Genomic DNA, 27,547 nt, shown 5'->3' with positions numbered 1-27,547 from the left:
TTATTGACATGGTCTTTTGCAAATGAAATGGCAAGACCAGGTTTATCTAATCAGAGCAAGTTGTGAAGCTTGGCAATCTTCATTTACAGCTGTATGTATTCTGTCCTTGTATTTCAGGTTCAGATGTGCCTGAGAAATCAAATGCAAGTCCAGTCAAAAGCATTTGGACAATGTATTTGCTAGAACTGGACCCAAACCAGTATAGGCCTAAAGCTCCAGAGCAAACTGTAGCTCTCTGTGAGTGGAAATGTAATTTTGACCAAATGCAGTTTATCACTCAACAAATACAGTTCTTAATCCCATGGAGAACCACTTCATGGTCCAATGAGTTCCCACCTGATAACCTCCTGCCTGGTTCTTTTCTCTCCTAGTGCCCACTAAGGGGCCTTTTTTGATACACATTTTGGATTCTTAAATAACTAATGACACAAAATGAGAAAAGGAAAAGATAGTTAAAAATGATTAATACATGTGTAGCTTGAGCTTGAGCTGAGAAAGCAACTGGACTGCATACCAAAAAGTTCCAAATAATTTCAGTGGGGCCAGGATTCCTCTTCCAAGCTGAAAGGCCATTTAATTGATTTATTTGACTTCAAATATAATATAGGCCACAGAAGACCACTTAGAAATTCCTGCAGCAACAGAATGTTTTTTTCTCCCTGTTATGTAAGAAAATGAAATCCAGTCCAGTACTTCTAGATGCTATTTTTAGGGAGATTAGACATAAACTAGAACTCCCATATGGGGCAATTTCAATTAATGATGATTAGGCTGAATATGCTTTAAGACAAAATAATCTGTCAAGGAAGAAAGTAATTGTGGATGTGGAAGGAGAGAGAGAGCATTTGTGATCTTTATCTAGTCCAGTTCACAAAGCACTCCTATAATAAATCAACATTGAAAATCAACACAGTAATACAGCTCTAAGCTTCCAAATAATTTTCTCTTGAAGGTGAAGATCATTTTTGCACACAGAAGTGTGACCAGCAGGTCAAGGGAGGTGATTCTGCCCCTCTACTCTGTTCTCGTGAGACCCAACCTGGAGCACTGCATCCAGCTCTGGGGCCCCCAACATAAGAAGGACATGGAGCTGTTGGAGCAAGTCCAGAGGAGGGCCACGAAGCTGATCAGAGGGCTGGAGCACCTCTCCTATGAAGACAGGCTGAGAGTTGTTCAGCCTGGAGAAGAGAAGGCCCTGGGGAGACCTAATTGCAGCCTTCCACTACCTGAAGGGGGCCTACAAGAAAGCTGGAGAGGGACTGTTTACAAGGGCAGGGAGTGATAGGACGAGTGGTAATGGGTTTAAACTGAAAGAGGGTAGATTTAGATTAGATATTAGAAATAAATTCTTCATTGTGAGGGTGGTGAGGCACTGGAACAGGTTGCCCAGAGAGGTTGTGGACGCCCCATCCCTGGAAGTGTTTAAGGCCAGGTTGGATGGGGCTTTGGGCAACCTGGTCTAGTAGAGGGTGTTGCTGCCCATGGCAGGGGGGTTGGAACTAAATGATCTGTGAGGTCCCTTCCCACCCAGGCCATTCTATGATTCTCTGATTTTTCATCAACAAGAACAGCTAACTCCTAGTCTAGACTCTATCTGAAGAAAAGTTCTCTAATTTTCAATCATCCCAATGAATGAAGTGTTTCATCTAAAGGTTTCAGGTTAAGGTCTATTTCAGACCATTGTCCCAGGTTTGATTTCAAGTATTTCCACGCTACTTTTGTGTTTGGCTGTTGGTTTGGAATGCAACACTGATTACTTTTTATATACTATATAGATGTTAGTGGAGAGGTTACCTTGAGAGATGAACCTTTAGGACTGAAACATTTAAATGGCTTCTTGTCTTCAGATACACCATCTTCTGGCATCTTTTGACGTTTCTCAGCAGCTTCAGCCCTTCTCCTTTCAATTTCTTCCTTCATCCTCCTCTTTTCCTCCTTAAAAAAATATGAATGGTCACTTAGTCTTTCAAAAACTACATCACCATTACAGGGCTTTGCAGCCCTGCAAACATTTATGAAATTTTCTAAGAACAGGTTTTTATACCACTCAAAAAAGTTCAGTGACCTATCCAAAATTTAGCAATGTATCACTGCTAATCCATCACAGTGTTAAGGAAGTGGGGAAGACAGGTAGTCTGTGCTGCTTTAGTGTCTCCTCACAGTGAGGTCACCAGATTTATTGCCATATAGTGCCACTTACAGAGAGAAAAAAGTACATTTATAAAAATACTCAAATTCAGTTTCTCTATATCCTCATGTATCATCTTTGGACTGTTCTTCTGTCCATCTACTTTGGCACTTGTGCCAAATTTAATACTTCACAAGTTAAAAATCAATAGGTGCCAAAAAAAGTGAAGATTAAACGCTTACAGTTTTCCTTCCAAAGAGAACACGAGTTTTTACTTCATAAGCTATGAATCAAACCAGAAGCCCTCAAAGCACAACTATTGTGAGCGCTGGTCAGCAGGGTCTGACCCGCAAAGTATTGTGCAATCTCAGCATCTATTCAGTTCTACTGTAACGAGCTTAGTATATTAAAGCAATTGGCATTCAGCTGCCAAACATTATTATTATTCATCTACTGTTTGTTTTCCAAACAACTAAGATTCCTAAATGATGCACCAGAGATCTGGAAATACTATTTATATAGTCCCTTGGCAGAGGAAGCACAAGCAAACAGATGTGCTTGGGTACTCACTATTTAAATAGACAAGAATATCTTCCTAATGAGATCTAGCCCATCAGAACTATATATAACATTACATTCCAGCTCACCTGGAGCAGACAAATTTTTACATGCACTTTGTAATTCAATCTGTGTAATGCCAAAGAGACACCCCAAATAAATTAAGAACTCTGTGGCTATAAGACTGCCCCCAACATTTTGCATCCCCAAGAAGATAAGAAATTGGTAACTATCACAGATGAAATCCTGACTCAGGAAGACATTTATTAGAGCCCTGTCTTTCCTGAGGGTAGAACCGTAATGTTTCTTTCTACCCTGGATGACTGCATGTTTTACCTTGGGTCCTCACTAGAGCATCTATGTGATGTGGTCATTTGATATCAAATATAGCATACTTGCAGTTAAATCTGAAGGTTAGAAAATGGGTTGATTTTAATGCTGGGTAGCATATTGGAAATCAAGGTCTGTTGTGACAGACTATCTCTTGACAGATGCTAAGAAACAGCGATGCCCAGAAGAGCACAGAATCTAGAGGGCCTAGATAAAGGGTGCGATTTGAAGCAAAGTCACGGCAGCAATTCCCCACACAGCAACATCAGATCCAAGAAGGAGAAGCACGCTTTGGCCTGTATGCTTGGGTTTGGTTTTGCCTTCCTTGTTGCACACTCCTTCCTCACCTATGTGCCAGTCTCCCATAGACTCATTCTGTCCTTTAGTCAAACACAGATCCATCGATCTCCAGCCCCACCAACTTCTTCGCCTAAAAGTGCCCGTGGCAGACACTGCTGTAAAGAGTTATCAACTAATGCAAGGCCAGTGGAAGGCCATTTATATCCCTACGAGGGAAAAAAACCAGTCCAATACTTCTTATTTTACACTTACCTCCTCTCTAACTTTTCTTTCAGCCTCCTCCTGCTTCTTTCTCTGCTCCTCTTCCTCCAGGATCTTCCGGCGCTCCTCCCGCCTTTTCTTCAGTTCGTCCAGCTCTGCCGCCGCCTCCTGCTGCTTCTCCTTCAGCTTCTCAAACTCCTCATTCTCTCCTCGGCGACGGCGCTGATCTTCTAGCCGCTTTCCAGCCTCGACCTGAGACCCCGGCTTCGCTTCATCAGCATTTGCGGTCCCTTTCAAATTGGAACGGCTGGGAAAGAAATGAAAAGGAAGGTGATGCACCATGGGTTTTCCCTTCTTGGCTGGAGTCACACACTGCCATGCGCTCACCAGCAACACAAGAGCCCGGCACTCAAAGATACTGCCTTATAAGACCTTTTGCTCCTTGCAAACTACAAGAGGCCCAAAACATTTTCATTGGGAGTTAGTAGGCTGGGATACTACAAGGAGAACATCTCCCATCCGCTGACAGTGAGGAAGGAATCTCTCGTGTGCTTGTGTGCACAGGAGTTGCACCACCCTGCCCGAGAACTCAGGCCACGTGCGTTTTTAAAAGAATTCAGTAACTGAGCTTGAAATATTTAACATCTCGTGTAACTTCAGCAAGAAGTATCATATCACATCACCATCTCTATGGTATAAACTGTTACAGTTTCATACCTCTGCTCTACAGTTTGTGTACAGAGGAAACCCTTCCAAAAGCATATTATACTTCATACAGAAAACAAAGCAATGGAAAGCCATAACTAATTCCTCTCTGTTCATTTTAAATGAGATAAATTTACATACAAAAAACATAGCAAAAATATTATGCTATGTTCTGAGTAATAAAAGATGCACTAATCCTTTGCTTTCAAAAGCAAGTATTTTTTATAAACCCTCTAGAAAAATACAAGCATCTTTTGGAACAGAATAAATTACTTGACTTGGAGAAAACAGAAGGAGACACAAGAGAGAAGAGAATCTTACAGCTTCAACAGTGTTTTAAACACCTAAAAAGGTTCCTATCTCATCTATAACACCTATCACTTGAACCCTCCCAGTCTATATGAACAGAAAGGTTCGTCAGAGGTTTTGCTGACATTTTCCAAGGAAAATATGACTTTTTATTAAGGAATTGGAAATTATTTATTAATGGCAACTTTCCACAGGAGAAAACCATAAGTTTTCCAACCAGCTGTAATATGTGAGACAGAAAGAAAGAATACAAAAAAAAACCCGACCCAAAGAATTTGCATAGGTGAAGTGCATACTTTCAACAGAGTCAGATAGCATCACCTAGTTAAACAATTACCACACCAGTGTTTAGACAAACGTCTGCTCCCTGAGTGCGTTTAATATTACTGCTGACAAGGAGATAGGTACATAAGAGGTATCAGTGTGCTATTCACAGGAGACAGAAAGGGAAAATACTTATGGATTTTTTTTAAAAAAACCCACAACCTCTCTGCTCTGTTCTGTTCACATTTTAAAAAGCTGGATATTAATAACTTCATTAATGCAACCAGAGTGTTGCAGAGTATAATACCACAAGATGGTACAAATCAAGTGTTCCAACAATAATAATAAATGTTAGAGACAATCAGATTAGAGCAAATATCACATAAATTTGCAATCTGGTGAATCACACCCAGTCCTGCAAAGGTGCTCCTCATTCAGATAGATGCCTCATCTAGATTGAATTAACCATATAAAACAGGCTGTAGGACCAGTGCTGAATTATCTCTGGTTTCAATATCACAACAGAATCTACTAACACAGAGTCCTCTGCCCCTACATGATCTTACCAAATTGGATGAAATTCAGTTCTAGCATGGCATGCATGATTTAGGAATTATAACATTTAAAAACATATGGCAAAATAGCATAACCAAACTGATGCTGTTACGTGAATTCAGTTGCTGTACTTCATCTGTGCAAGTTCAACACTAAAGTAGTAGGACCTGGCACTTACTTTGCAATGTGTTTACTTTGTTTTAGAAAGTCTTTTCTATGCAAGAGTGTAACATCACAAAGTAAAGCTAAAGAAAAAAAAAATCACAGAGATTTGTGAATGCACATACCCCCAAGTAAACTCTCATCCTTGATTTTCTAATCTAGAATTACAAGTACATAATATATATTTCCCTAATATCACCTTATCACAATCCTTTTCTGCTCCAGGCCCTATTCCTGAATGTGTTTTTGCAGTGGAATCACTTAAACCATGAAAGCAGAACCACAAGATCACTCTCCACCTAAGTGTCAAGTTAATGTAAGTGGTCACAAATAAGGGCTTGCCTCAGGTAGTAACATCTAATTAAAGAAAGGAAATCATATTTTGTTTTGTTTTTTTTTAACGAAAAACACATTGTGCCTTGTGAGAAAACATTGGAAACTATTTGAAATTTCATTTAGCCCATTCAAAAACAAAGCAAAGACTAATACCTGAGGTGTGAGGTATGATATTGGGTGTCCAGCCTGAAATACCTCTGATTCAGTTTGCAGAGGTCTGAGAACCGAAAATGTTCTACAAGCCTCTCTAAGGCACTAAGTATTTCTAAGGATCCAGTGCATCTATCCTGCACAGGCCATGAGAAATCCCTGTCTAAGACTTTCCTGCTTCATTGCAAGGTTGTAGCCTCTATAGCAAACATCACAGCAACTTCACTTTTTTTTTTTTTTTTTTGCCTCTTGGTCTCTGAAGTTTGTGTTGCCAATCCATCCAGACCTGCAAGCTTTGGACCAAAGAAGATGCACGAGGTCACTTCTGACAGACAAAATAATATCCCCATCAACAGCAAATGCTCAGCCCTCAGAACTAATAGAACTAAGAACATAACATTTCCCAAGATTGTCTTAATAAATAGCCACTCTGTTTTATATCAGCATAGAAGAAAGATTAGTCCCTTAGTGACTATTTCAGTGCAGATAACCTCAATGAAATTAACAGCTACTCTCAGCTTTCAACTGATAAAAGCCAAAGGTAGAATCTAGTCTTACCATTTTTGTTTGGAGACCTCTGGCGACTATTTTGTCCTCCTTACAAAGAAAGACATTTAAAGTTTCTAGCTTATTTTATTCTCATGCAGTTTACAGGACTTCCTCTACTGATTCTGCATAATCCAAAATAGCAAACAATAAACTGGCAGTAATTGTCCTTATTTTCCTCCACCTCCCAAACTCCTCTGTTGTCAACAGATTCTGGGAATCTCTGTTCCCTAATGTTGACATTGGGAAATTAGTATTCAGATGCTGGGTGGAGGAAGAGTTTCGTAAGCACCTCTTTGGTGCTAAGAAATTAAGTTGGTTGCCAGCTTTCAGACAAGGAGGAAAAGGAAAGAAGTGGTTTGTGGGAGCCAAAAATGTCAGAACAATGTGAAAAAAACATGTTACATCATATTTAGGACTTTTGCAGTCCTGTATGAGAATAGGGAGGAAGGCAGGTGGGAGGGGAGATGGGAAGGGGAAGCCATAAAATGGGGTTTTATTCTGTATTTCTCTTACTGACTGACGTAGACGAACAAGACATTGATAAGATTTTTCTTTAGCCTCCACTAGGCTATTTTATTCTCAATCCTCACCACTGAGTGTTAGCCAAGTTACATGCCTCCTAACCGGCATCTGATATGTTCATGTAAAAACATAAAGAAAGATAGTTCCAAACAAAGCCCAACAATGTGGGGGCAGTTCATTAGAAAATAGGCCAAGAGCCTTAATTCATACCTAACAGCCCAACGAACACTAGAGCCTCTGCTGATGTTGCCAACCCAAGTCTTCTACTCAAGCTGATCAAAGGCTATTAAACAGGCTTCTTCCCACGTTTGGGAAATAGAAGAAGAAAAACAGAAAAAGAAAAAAAAGGAGTGGAAACTCAAATCTACATATTGCTACTAAGGCCTGTCTCCCACAGGAAGTAAAGCAAATGAAAACACAACAAAAATATTTTTAGAAAACCATTCTCATGTTATTGATGATGTGACCCAAGTCATGAAGCAGGACAGTTCTGAGCAAGGCCGATTTCCTGCTATTCCATCTCCATCTCTGTCTGTCTTTTGGCCTTAGGTCAGGGTGTCTCCAGGGCCTTTTGAACTGCATTTTATTTTGAGAAAGTTTGTTTTTCCCGGAAGAATCACAAGGGGAATGCTGAGATACAACAGCAAATTCCATCTGTCATACACAGATTTCTCAAGTGCCTGGAGAGCTTAACCTTTTCTTTGCCTGTGTCAATGTAAAAGAGGAAAAGATGTGCAGAAGGAAAAAAAAATAGATTCCTAACCTATTCATTCCTGTTTTCTGCTAAAAGGAAGAACTTCTACTCTGCTTCACATATCCCCTCCTTTTAGCAGGCAGAATCCTTTTTTAAAAAAACTTTTCACTAGGAATTTGTTACCTTCATTGAATTTCCCAATATAGCCATAAGGCCAAATTTTCGTTGAAAAGAAGAATAAAAATCAAACTGTGATACAGCTTATAAAAAGACAAAAAAGCTCTTTCAAGAGTTACGAACTGGACTGTGCTCCATGCTGATATGTAGAGTCTGATTAAAAGCAGGCAGGTAATTGGAAATAGGTTACATCAGTAAAGGTTGAAATCTGACTTAAAAAATTAGAAAACACAAAATCTTGGCTGTGGTCATTACTGGCCTCTGTGCAGATATTAGAAATAAATGTCCTTCAAGGAAGGAAAACCCCAGCAGAGCGAAAATAAGCCACGTATCTACTGAGGGAGCAAGGCTATTATTCACATCTGCTTTCTGTACTTCCTTTTGTTACCTGCAACAATGTGGGGGCAGTTTGTTAGAAAATAGGCAAAGAGCCTTAATTCATACCCATGACGCAATAAACGCTAGAGCCTCTGCTGATGTTGCCAGCCAAAGTCTTCTACTCAGCTGCTACAAGGCTATTAAAGAGACGGTCCCCTGCTCTGCTGTAACATAAGCAAGAATAATGCTCACTTGGAACTTACCCAAAAGCATTCTCAGTAGATTTAAGTTTTGGGGCAGTGAGTTCACGCTCTCCGTTCTGCGCCTTTTGTTCAGGAACTCCCTTCTTACGATCCCAGATACTTTTCATTTCCTCTTTGGGTGCTTTTCCTTTATCCTTGTCATCTTTTACCTGCTCAGGAGATACCGTAAATCATAGAACAAAAACAAAAAACGAACAAACAAACAAAAAAAAGAAGTCACAATGAGGCATTCCAAATAACAGCTAAGGAACACAGATTTCTTTGTATTAATGATTAACTAAGCAACTGTCTTCAACATGTTCGTGTGTTTTATGGCAGAAGTACTCTGTAAAGTTCTAAATTGTGACCAATCACCACTCTGCTGTCCTGATCTGAATTCAAGATGCAAAGATCTTGAATAACATTATCAGTCTTCTGTGAAAGTTTGTTGCGGCTGTGGGACTATGCTACCACATTGCTTCATTCTGCAACTGCACCCCACTGAGGCACCCCAACCTTTTTCTCTCCCGCTGCAGCTTCACCTGCTGCCTATTAAGATTCTAGGTTGCAAATTCTTTGGGACTGGGCTTGTTGATACATTCTCGGTACAAGGTTTAGAGCATTGGAGCAATAAAAATAACACATAACCTTCACTGATTGTCAGGTTTGCTAGACAAAGCTCACACATTCCAGTGTCATAGCAGATGGATACTTCAGTATTGGAAGAATAATGGCCAAAACACAAAATTATGTTTATATCAGAGTAAAACTTACTCTGACAAAAAGCACAGTCCTACCAGGGGCTAGTCACGCACAGTGTTACCAGTCGTGAATATTTAATCCTATGAAGAAGCAAATGTTCCCTCTGGAAACACTAGAGCAAAAATTCCTTCTATCCTTACAAAGCTTTGTTCAATAATTCTGAATAGTGATCAAGTATATTTAGTGCATGGATTTCACTCTCCCGTATTCCTTCAGAGCTATGAACGTGAAGTATTTATCAATAGCACAGATGGCCTGACCCCAGCATACTGAGTCATGGCTAGACGCTGATAAGAGGAGGAAGATATGGACTGATTTCCCACTCAGTTAGACTACCCGTCTAAATAAACTTCCACAGCAGCAGATGAAACATTTACCTCCAAATATTATTTTTTTCCCCAGCTCTACTATGTTGGAGGAAGATTCTAGCTGATAAGCAAGAAATACCTTCTGTGAAAAATTCATATGACAACCTTCACAAAAAAATACTTTTGTCCCTTGGAAGTCTGTTGCCATCCTATTTGCCAACTAGAAAGAAAAAGAACTTCCATAACAGTGCTGTCTGCAACACTGCAGCTTTTTATGGTGTTCCAAGCAGCACCTTGAAATAAAAAAACCGAATAGACACACAAATCAAATTTCTATCCTTCCTCATCAAAGTACAATGGCTGGAGATGCGATATTACCCATAAAGGATGAGTTCAGAGTCGTAAAGTCAAGATCCTCCTAAGGTGTTGTATTAAGCTGCTGAGTCAAGTCCCAAAGCCAGCTTCTGACTTCACCTGAGGCCAGTTAGCTCACTCACAGAAACTCATACAATGGACAATGCCAAGGTGGCACGCACTATGAGTACTGGGTGGTTAAACTACTTGAGAAAATTTGCCACTGGTGAGGGACGTTGGACACAACGCTCAGAAATATTCGCTCTGTCCTGAGAGCAGGCAGCGGCAGCACAGACTTTCGCCACCCTCTCCTGCCAACTGGCTTTATCCATGACCTGGCAGAAGCGCCCTGACGGACAAGAGGGGAGTTCAGTTTCCGTGACCATGCATTCTTTGGCCATGATGCTGTGACTGCTAGCTAACAAGGCCATTATTGCTAGCAGCCTCAAGGAATGGTTTCTGTTTTCCAGGAGCTGGGCTGAGACAACCAGGGCTATTCATTGAGCCTAATGAATGCCATCAGACAGTAACATCTTTGGGTGCTCCCAAATCTGGGCAAGATTGTAGCTGGTGATTGTGTTCACAGCAAAAATCTCTGCTGCCTGTTAACAATATCCTAACCCTTCAGTTCCAGTCAGGGCGATACTGAAGACAGTGATGTTGATTGTTGCAAGATTTCACATGCCAGGATGTCTGCGTTGGGATTTTGAGAGCATAGGATTTCCTTTGCTGACATTTTCATCAAGACCCTTCTAAGTCTCATTAAAAAGCCAATACTTCCATTTGCCTGATGTATTGAAGTCCACTGGGGAGGGTATATCTGTTACATCTTAATTGAAATCACTGAGAAAAATAATATTAAAACGATACATTTTAAAAATTGATAGGTTAGGAAATAGCATTTCAGAAGCCAGTAGGATTTATGGTAATGTGTCTGCACTTGAGAAAACCATTAATACAGCTTGGTCTTTTTATTTAAAAAAACGATAAAACAAGATATTACAGAAACATTTCACAGCTTTTGGGCCCAATCCTTCTCCTACTAATTTTAATGCCAAAACAGAGATTGATTAGCACAGAAGCAGAAACCATTATGTCCCATTCCAAAGGCAGGCAACAGAAAAACTACTTTCCCTTGTCTCAGTGCTTCCCTGAATTACAGGCTAATTCAGCTTCTGTTGAATTCAGTAAAAAGGACTACACTGACTCCAGTTGGAGTAGACAGGTAGTATTACCTGAACTGAAAACAATTCACATGCTCTCATAAATCTTGACCATCGAGACAAGATAGAACATGACCAAAAGCATGTTTAGCTGATTCCCAACTTTATTTATATTTTAATCTTCCTCTACACTGCTTCTTTCCTGTTAGGGCGTTTATGCTAATATTTGAGAGTTGAGATTTCTAAATCTAGAGTTTGAACACCTTCAGACCGCAGCGAATCAGTTACTGAGGTTAGGGCCATTTGGCAAATTTGATTCCTTATTTGGGTTCAATTACTTGGTGACTTAAAAGCTGTGGGCATCTGGGTCTAGGGCTTCCATTTAGAGCCAACTACCATACCCAAATACCATGAGAAAAGCAACTGTTGCGGCACGTCTAGCCAAACTGGAAGCAGGAAATACCAGGAGTCTCGCATCATGAGAAAGCTTGTTCTCATGAACTTTCCAGGCTGCTTTTGAGAATCAAAAATTATGGAGAAGTTCAGAAAAGAATTTTCTGAAAAAAGATTTTGCTTTCTAATTTCATCAAAATCTGAACTTTGAGGGCCAGATTTTGGTGCCACTAAGAAAGGATATGTGCTTGTGTTGCACAACTGCAAAAGCAAAATCTGATTACGTAGGTACATTGTATTCTTTCTTCATGATACACTGCCATCCTCTTAACTGCATATGTGGTTCAGAAATAGGCTCATTGAATTTGTATGTCCCTGAAAGTTGGGGCGGGGGGGGAGGGGGGGGTTTGAGCCTGATCTCAACTTGGTTTGGAGTGTGAGATTGTCAATTTTTCTTTGCGAGCCAAGAAGCAACAACTGAGATTTTCAAAACTGAGCAAAACACTTCGAAAGCTCAGCTTGATACACACGCAAAAGATTTACCTTTCAGTGGACGGGTATTCAGCGTTGCACTAAAAGTGGGACTCTCTTAAATTACCTCATCTTGAGCATTCAAAAATGGAAGCACTAAAATCACAAGTTACTTTTAAAAGCCTTACCAATTTCCTGGATTAATCTAGCCCTACGGCTATGGTTTAAAAGCATGATGAGAGCTTCAGTGAGAGTTGACTGAGCTCCACATAAACACAAGGAGGACAATTGTGTCTCAAGTCCTCCTCAAAATCAGTATTTGTGGTCAGTTACAGCCTACTTTTTACATTTGTTTGTAGCATTCAAAGATTGTGTGCAACACAGTGAATATTACAATCTGATTCTGTCTTATAAGAGCTTTTAATATAATCCATCCCTTATTTTTTGCACAGCTCTCTCCTCTGCTTTCACAATTGGGTTAGAGTGATTGTTTAGTTTTTCTAGTGGACTATTCTAAAGCACCTCCATTAGGTCTTTCTTAACTCTTCCCCTTTCTAGAGTAACTTATTCTAGTATTGCAATCTCTCTCCCTGTTCAACAGGAACCTTTCTTCTAACCATCTTCATCACTTCATCTGCCTTTTCAATCTCATGTGTACCTTACCCAAAATATGATGCCTTCGATGATTAAACCAGGCAACTGGACATAAAACCTTGTAACATGATTTGCTTTCATGACTCTCTGAGGGTGAGCTAAGCATCTACAGCATGTTCCAAATTAATCCAACGACTAAGGACCCTGGACCGGACTCTCTAAACCCTCAATGCTCCCAAGCAGCTGGACAGGCAGTGAGCTGCCTGATGCTAGATCTCTGTGCTGTGGCTCCCTTTAAGCCACACAGACCTGGCTGAACCCAAACAGGTCCAAACGTTCAAGGCCCTGACCAGTGTCAATGTCTGCTTAGAATCAGCAGGTATTTTGATACCTGCTGCATTGAACCAAAAGCACACTTGCTACACAACATTGAACATGGTTCCCTATGTCCAGCTGTAACCTGAAGAGTAAATGGTCCCCAAATCTCATTTACTTACCATACAGTAAAACACCGTGGCACCAGCTCCTGTGTTTACAGTGGAAATGCAATGCAGTAAATTTTGTAGATATTCTCTTTAAAACAAAAGAAGAATCTTGGGTATGCACAGTTTATATCATGGGGCATTGCAGTTTGGGGGAAAATCATTAGTTAAGGCAGTCAGGTGGCCAAAGGGCCTAGATTATTATTATTGTAAGAGTAGGTCTCATAGGGAAAAAGTTCAAAGTAAAGTGGGAGGAAACCAGGGAAGGATGATTAGTTGATACAGTCCTGAAAAATTCATCCCTAGGGTGTAAACCATCTTTGCATTATTGACAGAACTGAGTTTCCTGAAATATTTGTTCTACAGCAAACAGGACTTGGTTCTAAAGCCCCAAAAGAACAAAATACTTTAGCATTTACTTCATTTTAAGCACATAAGTAGCTTCATCCCTATTTATTTCATCAGGATTACCAATGTTCTTTAAGTGAAGCACATGCTGAAGTACTCTGCTGAACAAGCAACTTTCAGTTATAGGTCCCTTATTTATTTTCTTATCTCAAGTTTCCCTACAACACTGAAATCAATGGTTTACAAGTTACCTGATCTTTCTTGGAGGTAGGTTGGAGCTTCTCATCTGGTAATTTTCCCTTTTTAGCTTCCACTTTAACCTCTTTTTCTTCCCCCTTTGTTTTTGGGGTTTTAATAATTTTTTTTTAATACAAAAACATTGCACCTGTTTGCACTTTTGTTTCTCCACACTGTGTTCATATACAAATCCTGTGTACAGCCACATCTCCATCATATGCTGCTGTGCCCACATCTCCGTGTGTAGCTGTGCTCCCTCCACCCTCTCCAGATGCTCCCATTTCCCCATCTGGGCCTTTCTCCCTTGCGTGCCATCATGCTCACATGTCCCAGCAAAGAGCCCTGTCCTGTGACTGCATTTAACACACACGTTCCTCACACAGTTTACCAGGTGCTCATAACATTTTGTGCCAAGAAGTGTCTGCCTTCACCTCACATGTTACTGCATTAGGCCATTTTATAGCAGCTGAGAAAAAAGCAGCAAAAAAACCATGCAGAGGTCTGAACATGCAAGATTTTCTTTGAATAATGGAGTGAGGTCAGGCATGTCGTGCACTGCATTATTTGTAAGAAGTAAGGAGCTTTATTTTTAAAAAACGAGAGCAAGAGAGAGAGCATGAGTATTAGTCATTTCAGTGCAGGAGTAGATCTGTGAGGAAATTCCAATTCAATCTTTTTTTTTTTCTTGCATTACATTTCTCACAAACCACAGGTGTCTTATTTTGGTGCAAAATGTTTACTGTACCTGTTTTCTTAGGAAAGCTGCTTGAGGTTTTTCCTCTTGTACTGTCTTCTCTTTTACCTGTTTATCTTCTATTTTCTTTTCTTCCATCTTTTGTTTTTCCTTTAATTTCTCTGCTTCTATCTTAGCCTTTTCTTCAGCTGCCCTCTTTTCCTCTTCTGCCTTAGCCCTTGCTCTTTCCTCAGCTGCCCTCTTTTCCTCTTCTGCCTTAGCCTTCTCTCTTTCCTCAGCTGCCCTCTTCTCCTCTTCAGCTTTAGCCCTCTCTCTTTCCTCAGCTGCCCTCTTTTCCTCTTCAGCTTTAGCCCTCTCTCTTTCCTCAGCTGCCCTCTTCTCCTCCTCTGCTTTCTGTTTTTCCTCAGCTGCCTTCTTTTCTTCCTCTGCTTTTAACCTCTCCCTTTCTTCTGCCTCAAGTTTCTCCCTTTCTTCTGCTTTCTTCCTTTCTTCCTCAGCCTTTTCCTCATCCCTAAGCTCCCCTTCTGGCACAGCATTTGTATCATTCTCTGCTTTGTGTTCCTCTGCATTTATTGCTAGATTTTTTGTTTCTACTACCTCTTCTTTATCTGCAGATTTTTCTGTCACATCTACCTGATTTTCCTCTACAGGGACCTCCTTTGGTTTCTCCTCCTGTACGTCCTCTTTGTCTTTTTCTTCTTTTTTTTCCTCCTCTTCTCCATCTTGCCTCCAGTTGTTCCTTTGGTATGATTTGGTAACCGTTTCAGTTTCCTCAATCTCATAGTGTCCTCGGCGTGTTTCAGCTTTTTCCTCTTTCCCCATGGTCTCATTTTCTTCCACATTGTTTACTTCTCTCCTGCTGGGCAGTGACAAGTTCCCATCTGTGATCGTGGGGTCAAATTCTTTTTGACGTTCCAGGGCTTCCTGCAGACGTTTTTGGCGTCTCTCCTCCCGTCTTGCCAGTCTCTCCAACAACGCAGCTTCGTCATCTGTTCCCCCTGTGGTTGTAGTACGCTTGGTTTCCTCTTCTGCCACACTACATAAAAGTGACAATTTTGCATTAAAAAAAAAAAAAAAAAATCTTTCTAACAACCTATGTGCTTAACTGTTTCTAGAAAAAATGCTTGCTGTAACACCATTGCATGGTTTGAAAACATAACAGGTTGCATACTTCAAAATTAAGCAAAATGGTTCTGGGGATTAATTTTGGCATTTCTACATGTATAGGATTGTGGTGTTTCACAATGTCAGAGCCTGGAAAGGTTCCCTTCTAGGTGAGTTCCAACAGCCGCTGAAGTCCCCAGGAGTCTTACTGGCCTCAGTAGGCACTGGAACGGTCCCTGAGGCTTAGAGCAGCTGAAATATGAATAGCCTTGAAAAATTCATCCTCTCCCTCTGCACCCAGCAGCAGAATACTTGGAAAAACCTTAGCTTGCTTTAAGGCTCCCTTCAGTTTGGCCTGAGGCGTACGTATCTTATACACAGTCCTCCCACCAGGCAAAATTTCTGAAGATGCTACACAAGCAAGATACTTTCTGACTTCAGTGAACTCCTCCACCAACAAGAAGCTACTCCTGTTCAGCAACAGCATCCATGGATACAGTCCATAATGGAATAGCCTGGCAATTAAGGGTGCAGTGAGGTTGTGATTGTCTGTACAGAGACAATAATCTGTTATAAAACGGAGTGAGCAGAGCACCTAATTTAAGACATGCTGTTCAACCTGTAGGTATCAGGACTGGATGTTGCTCTCAGTCACTGGAGGTTTTTTGACTCCTTCAAAATTCAGCTGTTTAATTCTCCTGTGTGTAGGTTTCTTCCCTCTTTCTAGCTTCCGCCCACCCCCCTTATGGAAAAAAGATTATAATCTATAATCAGAAATGTTGCTGTTTTCCTATCTATATGCATTCTTCTTGTCGTTACTAGAATGTTAGTTGTGCTCAGTATCTATTAGCTTGATACCACAATGTTTATTTCTGATCTCTTCTATCTATTGTGTTATGTCTACCGGAAATCTGGATCTATTATTTGTGACTATGTGAAACTGAATAAATGATGGAAAACTGGAAGGCCAGGTCTGCCCACTCAGCTCGTGACAAGTGGCACCTCACTCCATATGCTTTTGATAGTTGTATGACCCTGACAGTGCCAGATGAGGGCCAAGGTCTAGCGCTCACACCCAGTGACTTGCAGGCATGTTTCAGCTGCACCTTGAGGCCTGGCTGCCCACCAATCCCATGTGCCTTGGCCCTTCTGGACGCCATGTCCAGAAGGAGGAAAAAAGATCTGGAGGTTTGTGAGTCCAGAAGCACTCATGCCTGAGGGAATCTGACAGCAGGATACATCAGAGGTATTTCTTTCCATGAGCCCCAGCTGAGTTACTCCATAGACAGCCCTGAGGACACCCTGGGAATGGGTTATGAGCATGGTCTCAAGCTCAGCTTCAGTGATGCTCCCACCATCTACACTGGCTGTGTAGACACAGCCAGTAACGCTTCTCACAGTGTTAGGTTCTCTTCAGAGCAAAGATGGTCAAACCTGGTGCTTAAATTTTAAGTAGCAAAACAGACCTCTTCAAGATACTTCCAGACTCTGAACAAAAATTACTGTTCACTTGTCAGTAAACAGCATCAGACATTTACCTGTTTTGGGCATTAACTTCTGTTTTCTCCGTTACTTCTCCTGATAGATCTTCTTCCTTTTGCCGCAGCCTCTCCTGTCGAGCACGTCGGCGACGTTCTCTGGCAGCTTCTTCCTCATCATCATCGTTTCTCTGGTAGGACAGCCTGCAACAGAGCATTAGGGATATGGAAAAAAGGGGCTGTAGCATATAGGACACTGTAACTAAAAAATTTCAAAAAGCAGTTGATCAGAGCACGGTAAGCATGTCTGCAGTGGCTGCTCCATATGCTGTTTAGAAAATAAGCTGTCGAGATGCATAGTTTCAAAGCTTGGGTTTGTTTTCTGTTTCAGAAACGAACTTGACAAAATAGTCATAGTGAAGGCAGCAGCCACACCACACTGTCAGTTTGCTCCTAGAAAATACCAAAACCCTAAAAGCCCAGCTCCAAGGCTGAGCAAACATCCTGCTAGACTGTACTATGATCCTGCCAGAATGCACACAACAGCATTTAAGCAGACTATCGCCCAAGCCCACACAACTGAAACTGGACTTAGCCAAGCAGTTTTTCATTAGTGTCCTCTAAATATAACATGCTTAAAATGGTGACAGTATTCTAAAACTGAAAGACTAGAAAGCAGGGAAACACAAGTATGACAACAGCTCTCAGTGCTCAGATCTGAGTGCCAAACATCTGACACCTACAAAATTTTTGTGAGCCCAGAGTCCTGCCAGGCCAAATCATACAAGATTGCTGCTGTGATGAAAGCCTACGGCTGAGAACACATTGTGTTCATCTAACCCAACAGATGATTACATTTAGTTTCATCCTACTTGAAAAGAAAAGCAAGACATTACAATCCTAATAATCCTGCGGTCCATTCAAATCTTTGCTGAGGTGCATTATTACTGTGTGAGATAAAGAGAAAGGCTTGCATTCCTCTTATCTTTTTGTGCAGGGAAAGTGAAATAGGAAGCTAGCATGTGCCAGATCCAGTCAGGACATTCATTTACTTTGCTTCCAACAATGGTTTGATACATAATGGTTAAGAAGTCACCCTTCCTTATGTAGTCACCCAATTAAGTAAGTTGTACAGCAGTGCACATAGAGAAAAAAGCTCTGCACCAAGTAAAAAGAAGCACAGTTAAACTTGTGTTTCAAAGAATATTTTAACATTAAAAGCAACTAAAACATTTTGATTTAGTCATGAATTGAACTCTTGGGGTCCCAGCCTCGCCCATTGCCTTGTTCTAGACCTGCTTTTCTCCTTTTCTGAGAGAAGGGTGAAAGTATAAGTTCAGCAGAGATTTAATTATCCCAATCTTCATTTAAAAATTAAAAATCAAAGTTAAAAAACGAATATGGCTGAGCCACTTGCCAGACCTCGAATAGCATTTTCATCCCATGCAGCTCTTGGCCTATTGCATGAAAGATTTCATTTGCTGCTTTCATGTTCTACTTCAAGAGCTCCTTTTCTTTGTAGAAACAGCTCCTCTCAAAGAGGATGAAAACCACGAGCAGCAGAGCCATGCAGGATCACAGTAGGGGAGAGAGGAAGAAAGCAAGGAGATGAATTAAAAGCACTAGAGGTGATGTAGGGAAGGCAAGGAAAAACACTTCCTGTCACTTGTAAGCAATTTAAAGGGGAATCAACATTTCATTTAGGTCTAGATCAGAAAGCATATGAATACAATAATAAACTAATGGGGTCTTTAATTTGCAGAAGAAAGAGACTCTCTCTGCATTAGCAAACTGACCACAGAAAGCCCACTTGTTAGTAAGATGTTCTGGCTGCAAGAAGCCTATGATCTTTTTAGCTCTGAACTCCAAATGTAAGGGCACAGGAGAGCATGCTGCTCTTAGCCTGTGGCCGCTGGATAATGGCCATGACTGAGTCAATTCCCAGTGCCTATGGCTCAAGATTTGTCTTTGCAGTGAGACCACAAGAGGATGAAATAGTTTATCCTACTCTCTGTACCCACACAGAACACTCCTACACAGCAAGCAGAACAACCACTTTTAAAAGCCTCTTTAAAATGCCTTTTTAAAACCACTAGTTGCTCGGAAAACTAAAAAAAAGGAAAGAAAAAATACCCTAAGCAAAAAACTCCCACCAAATGGTACCCATTAAATAAGTCAAATGAAAACAGATACATATTTCCTGTCCTTGGACACTTCTCACATAGATCATCTGTTAAGAAAGCTGACAATCTCTCTCAATATCCTTTTAAGTATATCTACTGCCTCACTGCATGTCACAGCGGTTTCCTACAGCAAGCAAGTACGCCAGATATGGGCTCCACCCATAAGGATCACCTTAAGCATTCCATTCTGTTCACCACCACGGATGCATGAAACATCCCCAGTAATCTGGAAATAGTCATATGAACAACTAATAGAATTTATAGATCTGTATCTTATTTTCTTTACAGTGATGTTAACGCTACTCCCAGATTGTACTTCTACAGGCTGTTTTGCTTGTCTCGGAAATACAAGGTTGGCTGGACTGGACCCAAGTAGCCACCACCGACTAGAGTAGGCTGAAAATGCAGGTTCAGGTTGGCTATGTTAATTAACGGACTAATGACAACTCTGTCAGCAAACTGACAGCAGGATCATTTATGAAATGATTCAACATAGTCACCCTAACTGCCATTGACTCTCCATAAGAAATTCAGTCATAGGAAAGATGGTGCAAGTGAGACAAATACTATTTCTCCCATGAAAAATACACTCTTCTGACAACAGTGTTCATTTCACCATTCTCTCAATCCTCACACACTGAGTTCATTCACCCTAGCCCAGCTGGCACATCACTCTCTCTTAGTTATCTAAGTAGCCTTCTCCTCCATTGCCTAGGGTGTCAAACAAATTTCATAGAGTAAACCACAGGCAGACACATGAATTCAGGCACCCTCCACTGAGAGTGGGAAGACTGACCCTCACTCTCCCATCATTACAACTGTCCCTAGTTACCCATCACAAGCAAAACCAATCTGGGAACTCTTCATAGCTTATCTTGCACTTGCCTACATTTTGACATTCTTTAGAGCAAAAGTAAACAAATAATAAAAAGTATGACTCCAAGATACCAGGTCTGTATATCAGACAAATGGAAATCTGATGATCCACACTGGCCTGTGTTGTTTCTCCACTCCTGGAGAACAGCCTTGCTGCCCACCATGCATACACACCCCACAACTAAATTAAACTAACCTTATATCCATTTTTCACTTTCTGCATAACTGTTCAAAGTGTTTGCAGACAAGTCTCTATCTCAGGCAATGGGAGCATGGCACAGCGTGATCTCATGCCAAGCCTTCTGATACACGACACCTCTTATTAAATATTCAGATGAAAAGATGATGACTTGGACACCATCCTACACCTTGTTACCAAAGATAACATGCTCTTGGTCTAAATGTCAACTGAAAGGAAAGGGAAAGGGAAAAAAGCAGAGTGCTGCTTGTGTCTCCTGTTACCTTCTCTATGTTTCTGACATAAGAAAAAGCAGTGTAACCTCTGCACGCTATTGGTAAGTCGTTCTAGTAAAGCATTAGTCTGCCATACTTCCTACACAGCACAACTCAAGTACAGGAGACTGAGCATCTCATCTACATTTTGCACCATGCTAGGTAGGGATAACAAGTAACAACAGACATTTTGCCCTGTTGAGCAGGTAAGACAGATTTATATCTCCAGGACTGAAATCTCAAACCTGCTGAAGTCAACAACAAATCTCCTGATTATTTGAATAAGTCTAAAATGTTACCCTCAAACTGAATGGGGGGACTTTACAGCCTAGAGCAGAAAATAACTCTGCTGGATTAGGAATATAGGCCACCTGCCTCAGAACTTCTTCAGAAAGATTCAGCATCCTCTCTATTTTTGTTGAGCACTGAATTTACATAAAGTTATAACCCAGTAAGAAGCTTGGTAATAGCTGGGATGATTATGGGGCTGAAACCATTTCATACAATCCAGCTTCAACTGGTTTCCACTTGAAACTGCAAATCAGTTCAAACAGTATCTGGGGCACTTTGGTTTCAGAGTTTCTTGCCCGGTACTACTACGTTATTATTATTTTCTGAATTATGACAACACTGAAATTTCCTGATCAAGCTCAGGCGCTTGCTACAGTAGGCATTTTATAAAGATAAGAGAAGATCTGGTCCCTTTTCTAGACAGTGTGTATTCTGATTATAGAGAAACCTAATAATTTGTAGCACTACCTGCCCTCAGTGATTCATAAGCTAAACCTAATGAATCTAAATTATTTTTCATTTTTCACAGGAGTGGGGAAAAAAAATAAAAATGCCTAATTTAAGCTGGTTCACACTACTCCATTCTAGAGGAGACAAGGAGAAAGAAGAGCTGTAGATCTGAGTTTAGACTCCACCTCAAGGGTGTCAAAAATATGTGAAAAATTTCCAAACGTAACAAAAGCCTTTAAGACTAGATTTTTAACTTAAACAGGCAGCCCAGATCCGCCTCTTCTTTCCCCCATGATTCACTCAAATACCAATGTCTTCCCTTTCTCCTGCCTGCAAAAACACCTTGCATTCACAGCACTGCTCTCTCAACATGTACCTCAATCAGATGCAACTACCTATTCAGCAAGCTCCTTCCCACACAACTTTGTTATCTAGAAGCCTTTACATAAATTACAGATTGATTTTCTCTGTGGTCCACCCCAAGAAATGAGATCATTCATCCTGTATCAAGCTGCTGTACCTCCACTTGCAATCTAACCTACTTCTAAGACCTTCACCCTTCATTACCTAACACCGCAGCAGTTGAAGTGACATCTGTTGACTTGTGTACCTCCATACTGATGGCAGACAGAGGACGTCAGTAAAATGTCCCTGATGACAAATTTCACTGCCAGACTCACTCTAAAGAAGCTGCATTTGCTGGCCTTCTGTGCTCTTTGAAAGCCTTTCTATTTACCCAGGCTCTTCCTGAAAGCATGGGTGGGGTGAGGATGGACTCTGTTATAATACCCACTGGGGAGTACTCTTTGTGTTACTGTTGATACTCAGTCCCGTTTCATTTATGATTGCATATGTTTTTAATTTTTTTTGTGTTATTAATTTGTGTTATGATAGGCACACTTCAAAACGTGGATATAAACAACTGATCAATTTTCAGCTCAAAAAAAAAGCAACAAATGCACATGCTTCCAGAGGATTATGCCTCTGTCAAGCTTTGCGTGTCAAATATCAGCTGTATTTCATTCAACTCCTATCTAAAATATGGTGAATGGCAGGGGGCAGTTGTGGGGAAAACTGTTTCTTCTAATCATTCCTCTATAATTCCACGAAAGCTGCCAGCATTATGCTCAGACCTGCTTGAGAAGATTCATTTTTATGAGGGAACGAGCAGAATTTCAGTCCAAAATGCTCATGTTTCAAAAAGATGTAGTGAGTGAAAACAGGAGATTATGCTGGAGACATGCAGACATGCCACCACAGTTCTCAGTCCAATGTTGTTCATGAATGCTGTTATTAACACTGATATTTTTCACGTATTTCTCAATTTGACATGCACCATTTTTTTCACATTGAATGTAGGAGAGACAAGTGGATAAAATTAACCAATGTCTGGAAATTAAACCCAGACAAATTAAAACTGGAAATGAAGCACATGTTTTTAACAGTGAGGATGATTAAATATACAAGAAATGATGGAACATCCATCTCTGGCATCTCCACATTAAGATGGATGCCTTTTTGGAAGTTATACTACAGTAAAACACCCATTCTTGGGCTCACTATAGATCAACTTGGTGAAATTCCCTTCTCTTTTAGGTACAGAAAGTTACACTAGATTATATGGTGGCACATGCTGAACTTAAACACTATAGTCTTCCATTTACAGAAGGTATATGCCTTCTCCTTCTGCTCATAATATTTCTCTGTCTCACAAATATTTTCACTCTTTTCATCCACACATTTTCCGGAGCTACACAGTCTATACTCCTGAGTCAGCAAATTACCCAGGTATCCACATATTTCTCTGGGAAAAATAATGAGACTGACACACTTTTCAATGTATTCCCTTCTCATTTACATCATTCTGATACTGTGTGTTTCTAATAGCCTTTCTTATTTTTCATAGCTCCAAAGAGTTCAAGGATTATTCTTTTTCTGCTAGGTACCCAATTATTCAATGGGTTGGCAGAAGAACACTCTTTCTGTCAGATCTGGCATCCTTCATTTCCTACCATACCTTTAGAAACCTTTCTCCTACTTTAAACCTCAATTTAAAATACCTAAAAGATAAAACAATGTGCATTTTAACAACTAATTTTTTGTTTCAGCTGAGCAAAATCTTTAGATTATTTACATTGGTTAAGGATCTGGCTGTGAGATTGTTATTTTGTCTGCATGACAAAATAGTTAAGTAAGGGAAAGAAAAGGTCTTCTGAGAGGTCCAGCTCATGTACATTCTTCTTTATGGTTTCTTTCCTTTTGATGTTTCTGTCATATAGTTTTTTTCACAGGTAAGGAAAGAGTAGGTATGCTCATCCCTTTAACAGTTTGATTCTAAAAAAGCTAAGGTGCAAGCAATCCACATGGAAGAATGAAGTATAAAAAGTGATATGCAAGCCAATAACCACAAGGGAAAATGACTCCATACTGACAACAAAAATACTTGGTGACTGCCAAGTAATTCATGTCAAAAGTAGCCAGATATTTTATTTCATTGCTGAAGATAGCACTGAAGCCTCTAGGACAGATCCTGGCTTCCCAAATTACTGGTTTCTGTTGAAAATGTAAGTTTCAGTTGCGTAGAGACCCAAGATTTCCAATGCCTTGTCTCATTTCTTGCAGTTTTCTGCTCGTAACAACACTGTTGCTTTGGGTTTAGATTCAAGCCCTAAAACCTGGGCCTCATAGTTAAAGCCAGTCTGTAACATCACTGCATAATTCTACACAAAGGCAGAATGACTCATGCACGTGCCTAATTTTTTTTTTTTCTCCTCATGGCTGAAAACTGATGATCTGTTTCATAATATGAAACGCAAGCAGATTCTCCAACCACATTCAAATAACTCTGGTAAATCGCCTCTGAGTACCTCAGCATAAATCGCACGCAGGACCACTAACATGAAGGGTAAAAACCTTCAGCTACTGAAACAATGTCAAATTTGCCTCTGACATATATTATATTCAGATAAAAGTGCTTGTTGGAAATGTCCCAGGGAAAAGCATGTAATTCTCTCAATATGTGAAGTCTGTAATGCTCTGCAGTTTTACTTCATCCACAATAGACTTGACATTGACCTGTCAGTGAGCATTGTGGTATATTTAACCTGTTTTAATTTAGAAGTTTCACATAAAAAAAAAAAGTACCTGGGCAGAAAACAATAATTGGAAAAGTGCCTTCTAGCTGATAACTATTACTTTTTTACTGCTTTCCTTGAAGCTTAGTGGAATTCACCCAGAAATCTGTTTCCCTGGCAGATGACAAACATGCAAAAAAGTATACAAAACAAGCTTACTTTAAAAAAGTGGGAGCAAAACCCAATTGCTGTGCATACCACTGCGGTTGATGTGGTATTTGTTGACTCTGTAGCAAATTGCTTTCTGCTTGCTGCCACCACCTCCAGTTTCTAGTGCTTTATTGCATATAAAATCCAACATAATTTATGCCACAGCCTTACCCAGTAATATTTCAGGCATATGACTTGAGAATAATGGGCATTTTGCCTAGCTGAGGCATAAGTAAGGACTTACAGGATTCGCCCCAGAATATACAATCCACAATTGCTACAAAGCCAAATCATAAATTTTCTTTCTTGTGGTTTTGGGCCCCTGTATTCAATATGGCTTTCAAGGCACTTTTATACCTCAAATTACTAGCTTACTGGATGTATACAAAGTTAAGATTTAACTCCTCCTCTTTTATATTTCATTGCAAATAAAACTCTAATTGACATGGTTAAGAGATTTACTCGAGAGAAGGAATTAAAAATGAAGACAGACATGAGCATTTTTAACTTAAAATAAGATCCCCTGCATATTGAGAATTGTGGTCTTTCTAGAAAATACGCAAAAGATTTCAGGAATGAAACCTACATTTTCCTATGGGCACCTTTAGGCAAACTGATGTATCCAATATGTCATGCTCAAGCTATGAAGTTCTGTGTTTCCTCCAAACAACTTTTTAATTCATACAAAATTCATGTCATCATCTATCAGAGATTATTAAATTAAGGGAAGGGAGGGAAGGAGGGAAGGCACAAGGAGGATTTTTGTTATTGGGCCATTTTCTCATCCTACATAGTCACATCATCAAACTATGACCCTGAGGTAGATGTAGGCAGGCATGAATGCCCCATCAGACACCCTGTGGGGAAACTGGAGCAAAAGTACACAAGGAACCCTGCGGTCTTATGGGGAAGAACCTGAACAAGAGGCACAGGACCACTTTTTCATGGCCAACAGCAATTTTTATTTTTAATATGGATACATATAGAAAATATATGTATTTTCCTAGAAATTAATATGAGAAACAGTTCTTCTTTCTATTTAAAAATAAAAAACTCACTTCACATGCAATATATTTTTTCCACCAGAGGCTGGAGTGGAAATTCGGTTGTCATTAGGAAGTAGAGTTTTTTCTTTTTATTCAAGCACAATATTTAATAATCCATTTCAAGAAGATTCCCAATTACTATTGTTCGGTTTCCCTATACCTATAGCAAAGGTCTGGTTTTGCCAAGTTTTCTGATGTAACCGCCTCCCTTTAAATGCAAGAGTGCACTATTATTGAACAAAGCTGTAGCTCCTCCAGCTTGGACTCCGAAAATGCAACTCAAAGTTGCAGATTAAGCACAACAGGGTCCTGTCTTAGTCCTGTACCTGGAGGATATACTTTGCAAGGGGTAAACTAGTGAATAAAGAGGGGGTAACATACAATAGATTCAGCTTATTTATTATACTGATATAAGTACTTTCTGGCTGAACTGCATTTTTGGGTTTCTTACACTTCAGATTAGTAGAAAAAGCAACTTCAACATTTTCTATGCCGGGCTTTTTACAGCACCCCAGTGTTTCTCCCTAACGGTTCAATTCCGAGGGCAGCAATGGATTGAGGTAGATCTTCCAGACAAGCCCTGCAATTGCAAGCTCACCCCAGCCAGGTGAGCTAAAATCAGATTTGCAGAACATGGTGCTCAGAGTACAGGCTGCCTTCACCCTAGTGTAGCTACAGCAGTGACAGAAGGGATATTTTAGCAAGGTTTCACTATAGAGACGAAGGCAAGGGAACCAGATTGAAGGAGAATTGGCTTTCACTCTTCTCTGCTCAGTGTCTGGTTTAGCACTATAACTGCAGTAGGTCACGTTTTCTGAAGAAAAAAGTTTAAACTTTTTTTAAAAAAACAGATTATTTCTGGTGTTATTTTTTTATTCCAAAACAGTATGCTGCATCCTCCCAAATTAGCAAACAAGAACAAAGCTACGATTTCAGGAAAGCACAAACTGAATTATTATAAATTATGTATGTACTGTTGACCTGGAAACTCAGCCTCTGGCCTTTCAATTTCATCTGCTTCTCTACTTTCACCTTGGATATCTGCTTTGAAGGCTTGTTTAATGCAGAATACTAGAAAACAGAAAGCCTCTTAACAAACTAATGCTTGCATTTCATTCCCTCCATGAAGATTAATAGGATTCCTGCATTTTAAGAGGACTATATTTTAAAAGGTAGTGCAGGACCATAAGGATAGGTCTCATACACAGGAAGCTTCTTTAGTTTCAACCTGTACTTGCTCTACTGAATATCATGTAAGGACAAATGCTAAAAAAGTTAACTCAGAGAATCACTGGATTCACTAACATCCAAAGCAATCTCAGTCACACACTCTCTAATCCTCCATCACTGTGCCCAATCTACTCACAATCAACTTCCAGCATATATGCATTCACCATCCACCCTGCCAAAACAAGACATGACATTTGAGATGAGACACAGCTTTGGTATTCTAAGATGACAGATCTTCTCTGTGAGCAGAATCCCCTTTTGCATTCAGGCTTTTTCTTCACTTGCCTGCTAGGTTTTGCAGGGTGTAACAAGTAACCAGGGGCCAGGACTCTACAGTGGGTCAATCCTGAAGAGAAGAAAGTTCACGGCATCATGTTGATTGATATCAGGGACACCACCCACCAACAGTGCTGGACCCATCTTGAAAGGAGTTATCTGTCACTGAAATGCAGCCGTACCTAGGACAGATCAGCAAGTAGGCTGTGGCTCCATAACCAAAATATCGGTCTCTGATTTGGGACTGACACTGAAATTGATTATGGATTTGAACAAGACTGGGACAGAGAACCAGTGGGGCAGGAAGGAGGAATGCGGAAGCAGGGATCAAACAGGGACCGGGGCTGTAGGAAGGGGCCTGGAACAAGACATCTCCCTGGGCTGGGGAAGGGGAGAGAGGAGAGACAGCAGCAACAGATGAGAAGCCTCCATCCCTGCAGGCGATGAGATGGGGAATGGAGAAGTGTTGATGGAGAAATACTCACAACACAGGGAAGAGGAAAAGAGATCTGTCGGAGAGTAGTAAGGAAAGAGAAAGTACCAGGACTGGATAAGCGGCACTACCGTCAA

At 40.4% G+C, this 27,547-nt stretch overlaps 1 protein-coding gene across 15 annotated transcripts in view; it reads right to left on the bottom strand.

The window, feature by feature from the left end:
• CALD1 (caldesmon 1) overlaps nt 1-27,547 on the bottom strand; it is a 203,404-nt gene that overhangs the window by 15,915 nt on the left and 159,942 nt on the right. For 6 of the 15 annotated variants that reach the window (XM_075757335.1, XM_075757324.1, XM_075757313.1 and 3 more), the window contains 6 exons: nt 16,949-17,092; nt 14,358-15,342; nt 13,627-13,710; nt 8,522-8,670; nt 3,569-3,824; nt 1,795-1,935 (listed from right to left, as the gene is read on the bottom strand). In XM_075757335.1, coding sequence (XP_075613450.1) covers nt 1,795-1,935; nt 3,569-3,824; nt 8,522-8,670; nt 13,627-13,710; nt 14,358-15,342; nt 16,949-17,092 — 1,759 coding nt within the window. The remainder of the gene's footprint in view (nt 1-1,794; nt 1,936-3,568; nt 3,825-8,521; nt 8,671-13,626; nt 13,711-14,357; nt 15,343-16,948; nt 17,093-27,547) is intronic. The other 9 variants (XM_075757415.1, XM_075757405.1, XM_075757426.1 and 6 more) reach the window with 2 other exon arrangements.

This window comes from Balearica regulorum, chromosome 1, assembly GCF_011004875.1.
Source record: "Balearica regulorum gibbericeps isolate bBalReg1 chromosome 1, bBalReg1.pri, whole genome shotgun sequence".
Classification (NCBI taxonomy): Eukaryota; Metazoa; Chordata; class Aves; order Gruiformes; family Gruidae; genus Balearica; species Balearica regulorum.
The sequence above is the reverse complement of the archived record's forward strand: the minus strand, read 5'-3'. Positions and strand labels throughout refer to the sequence as shown.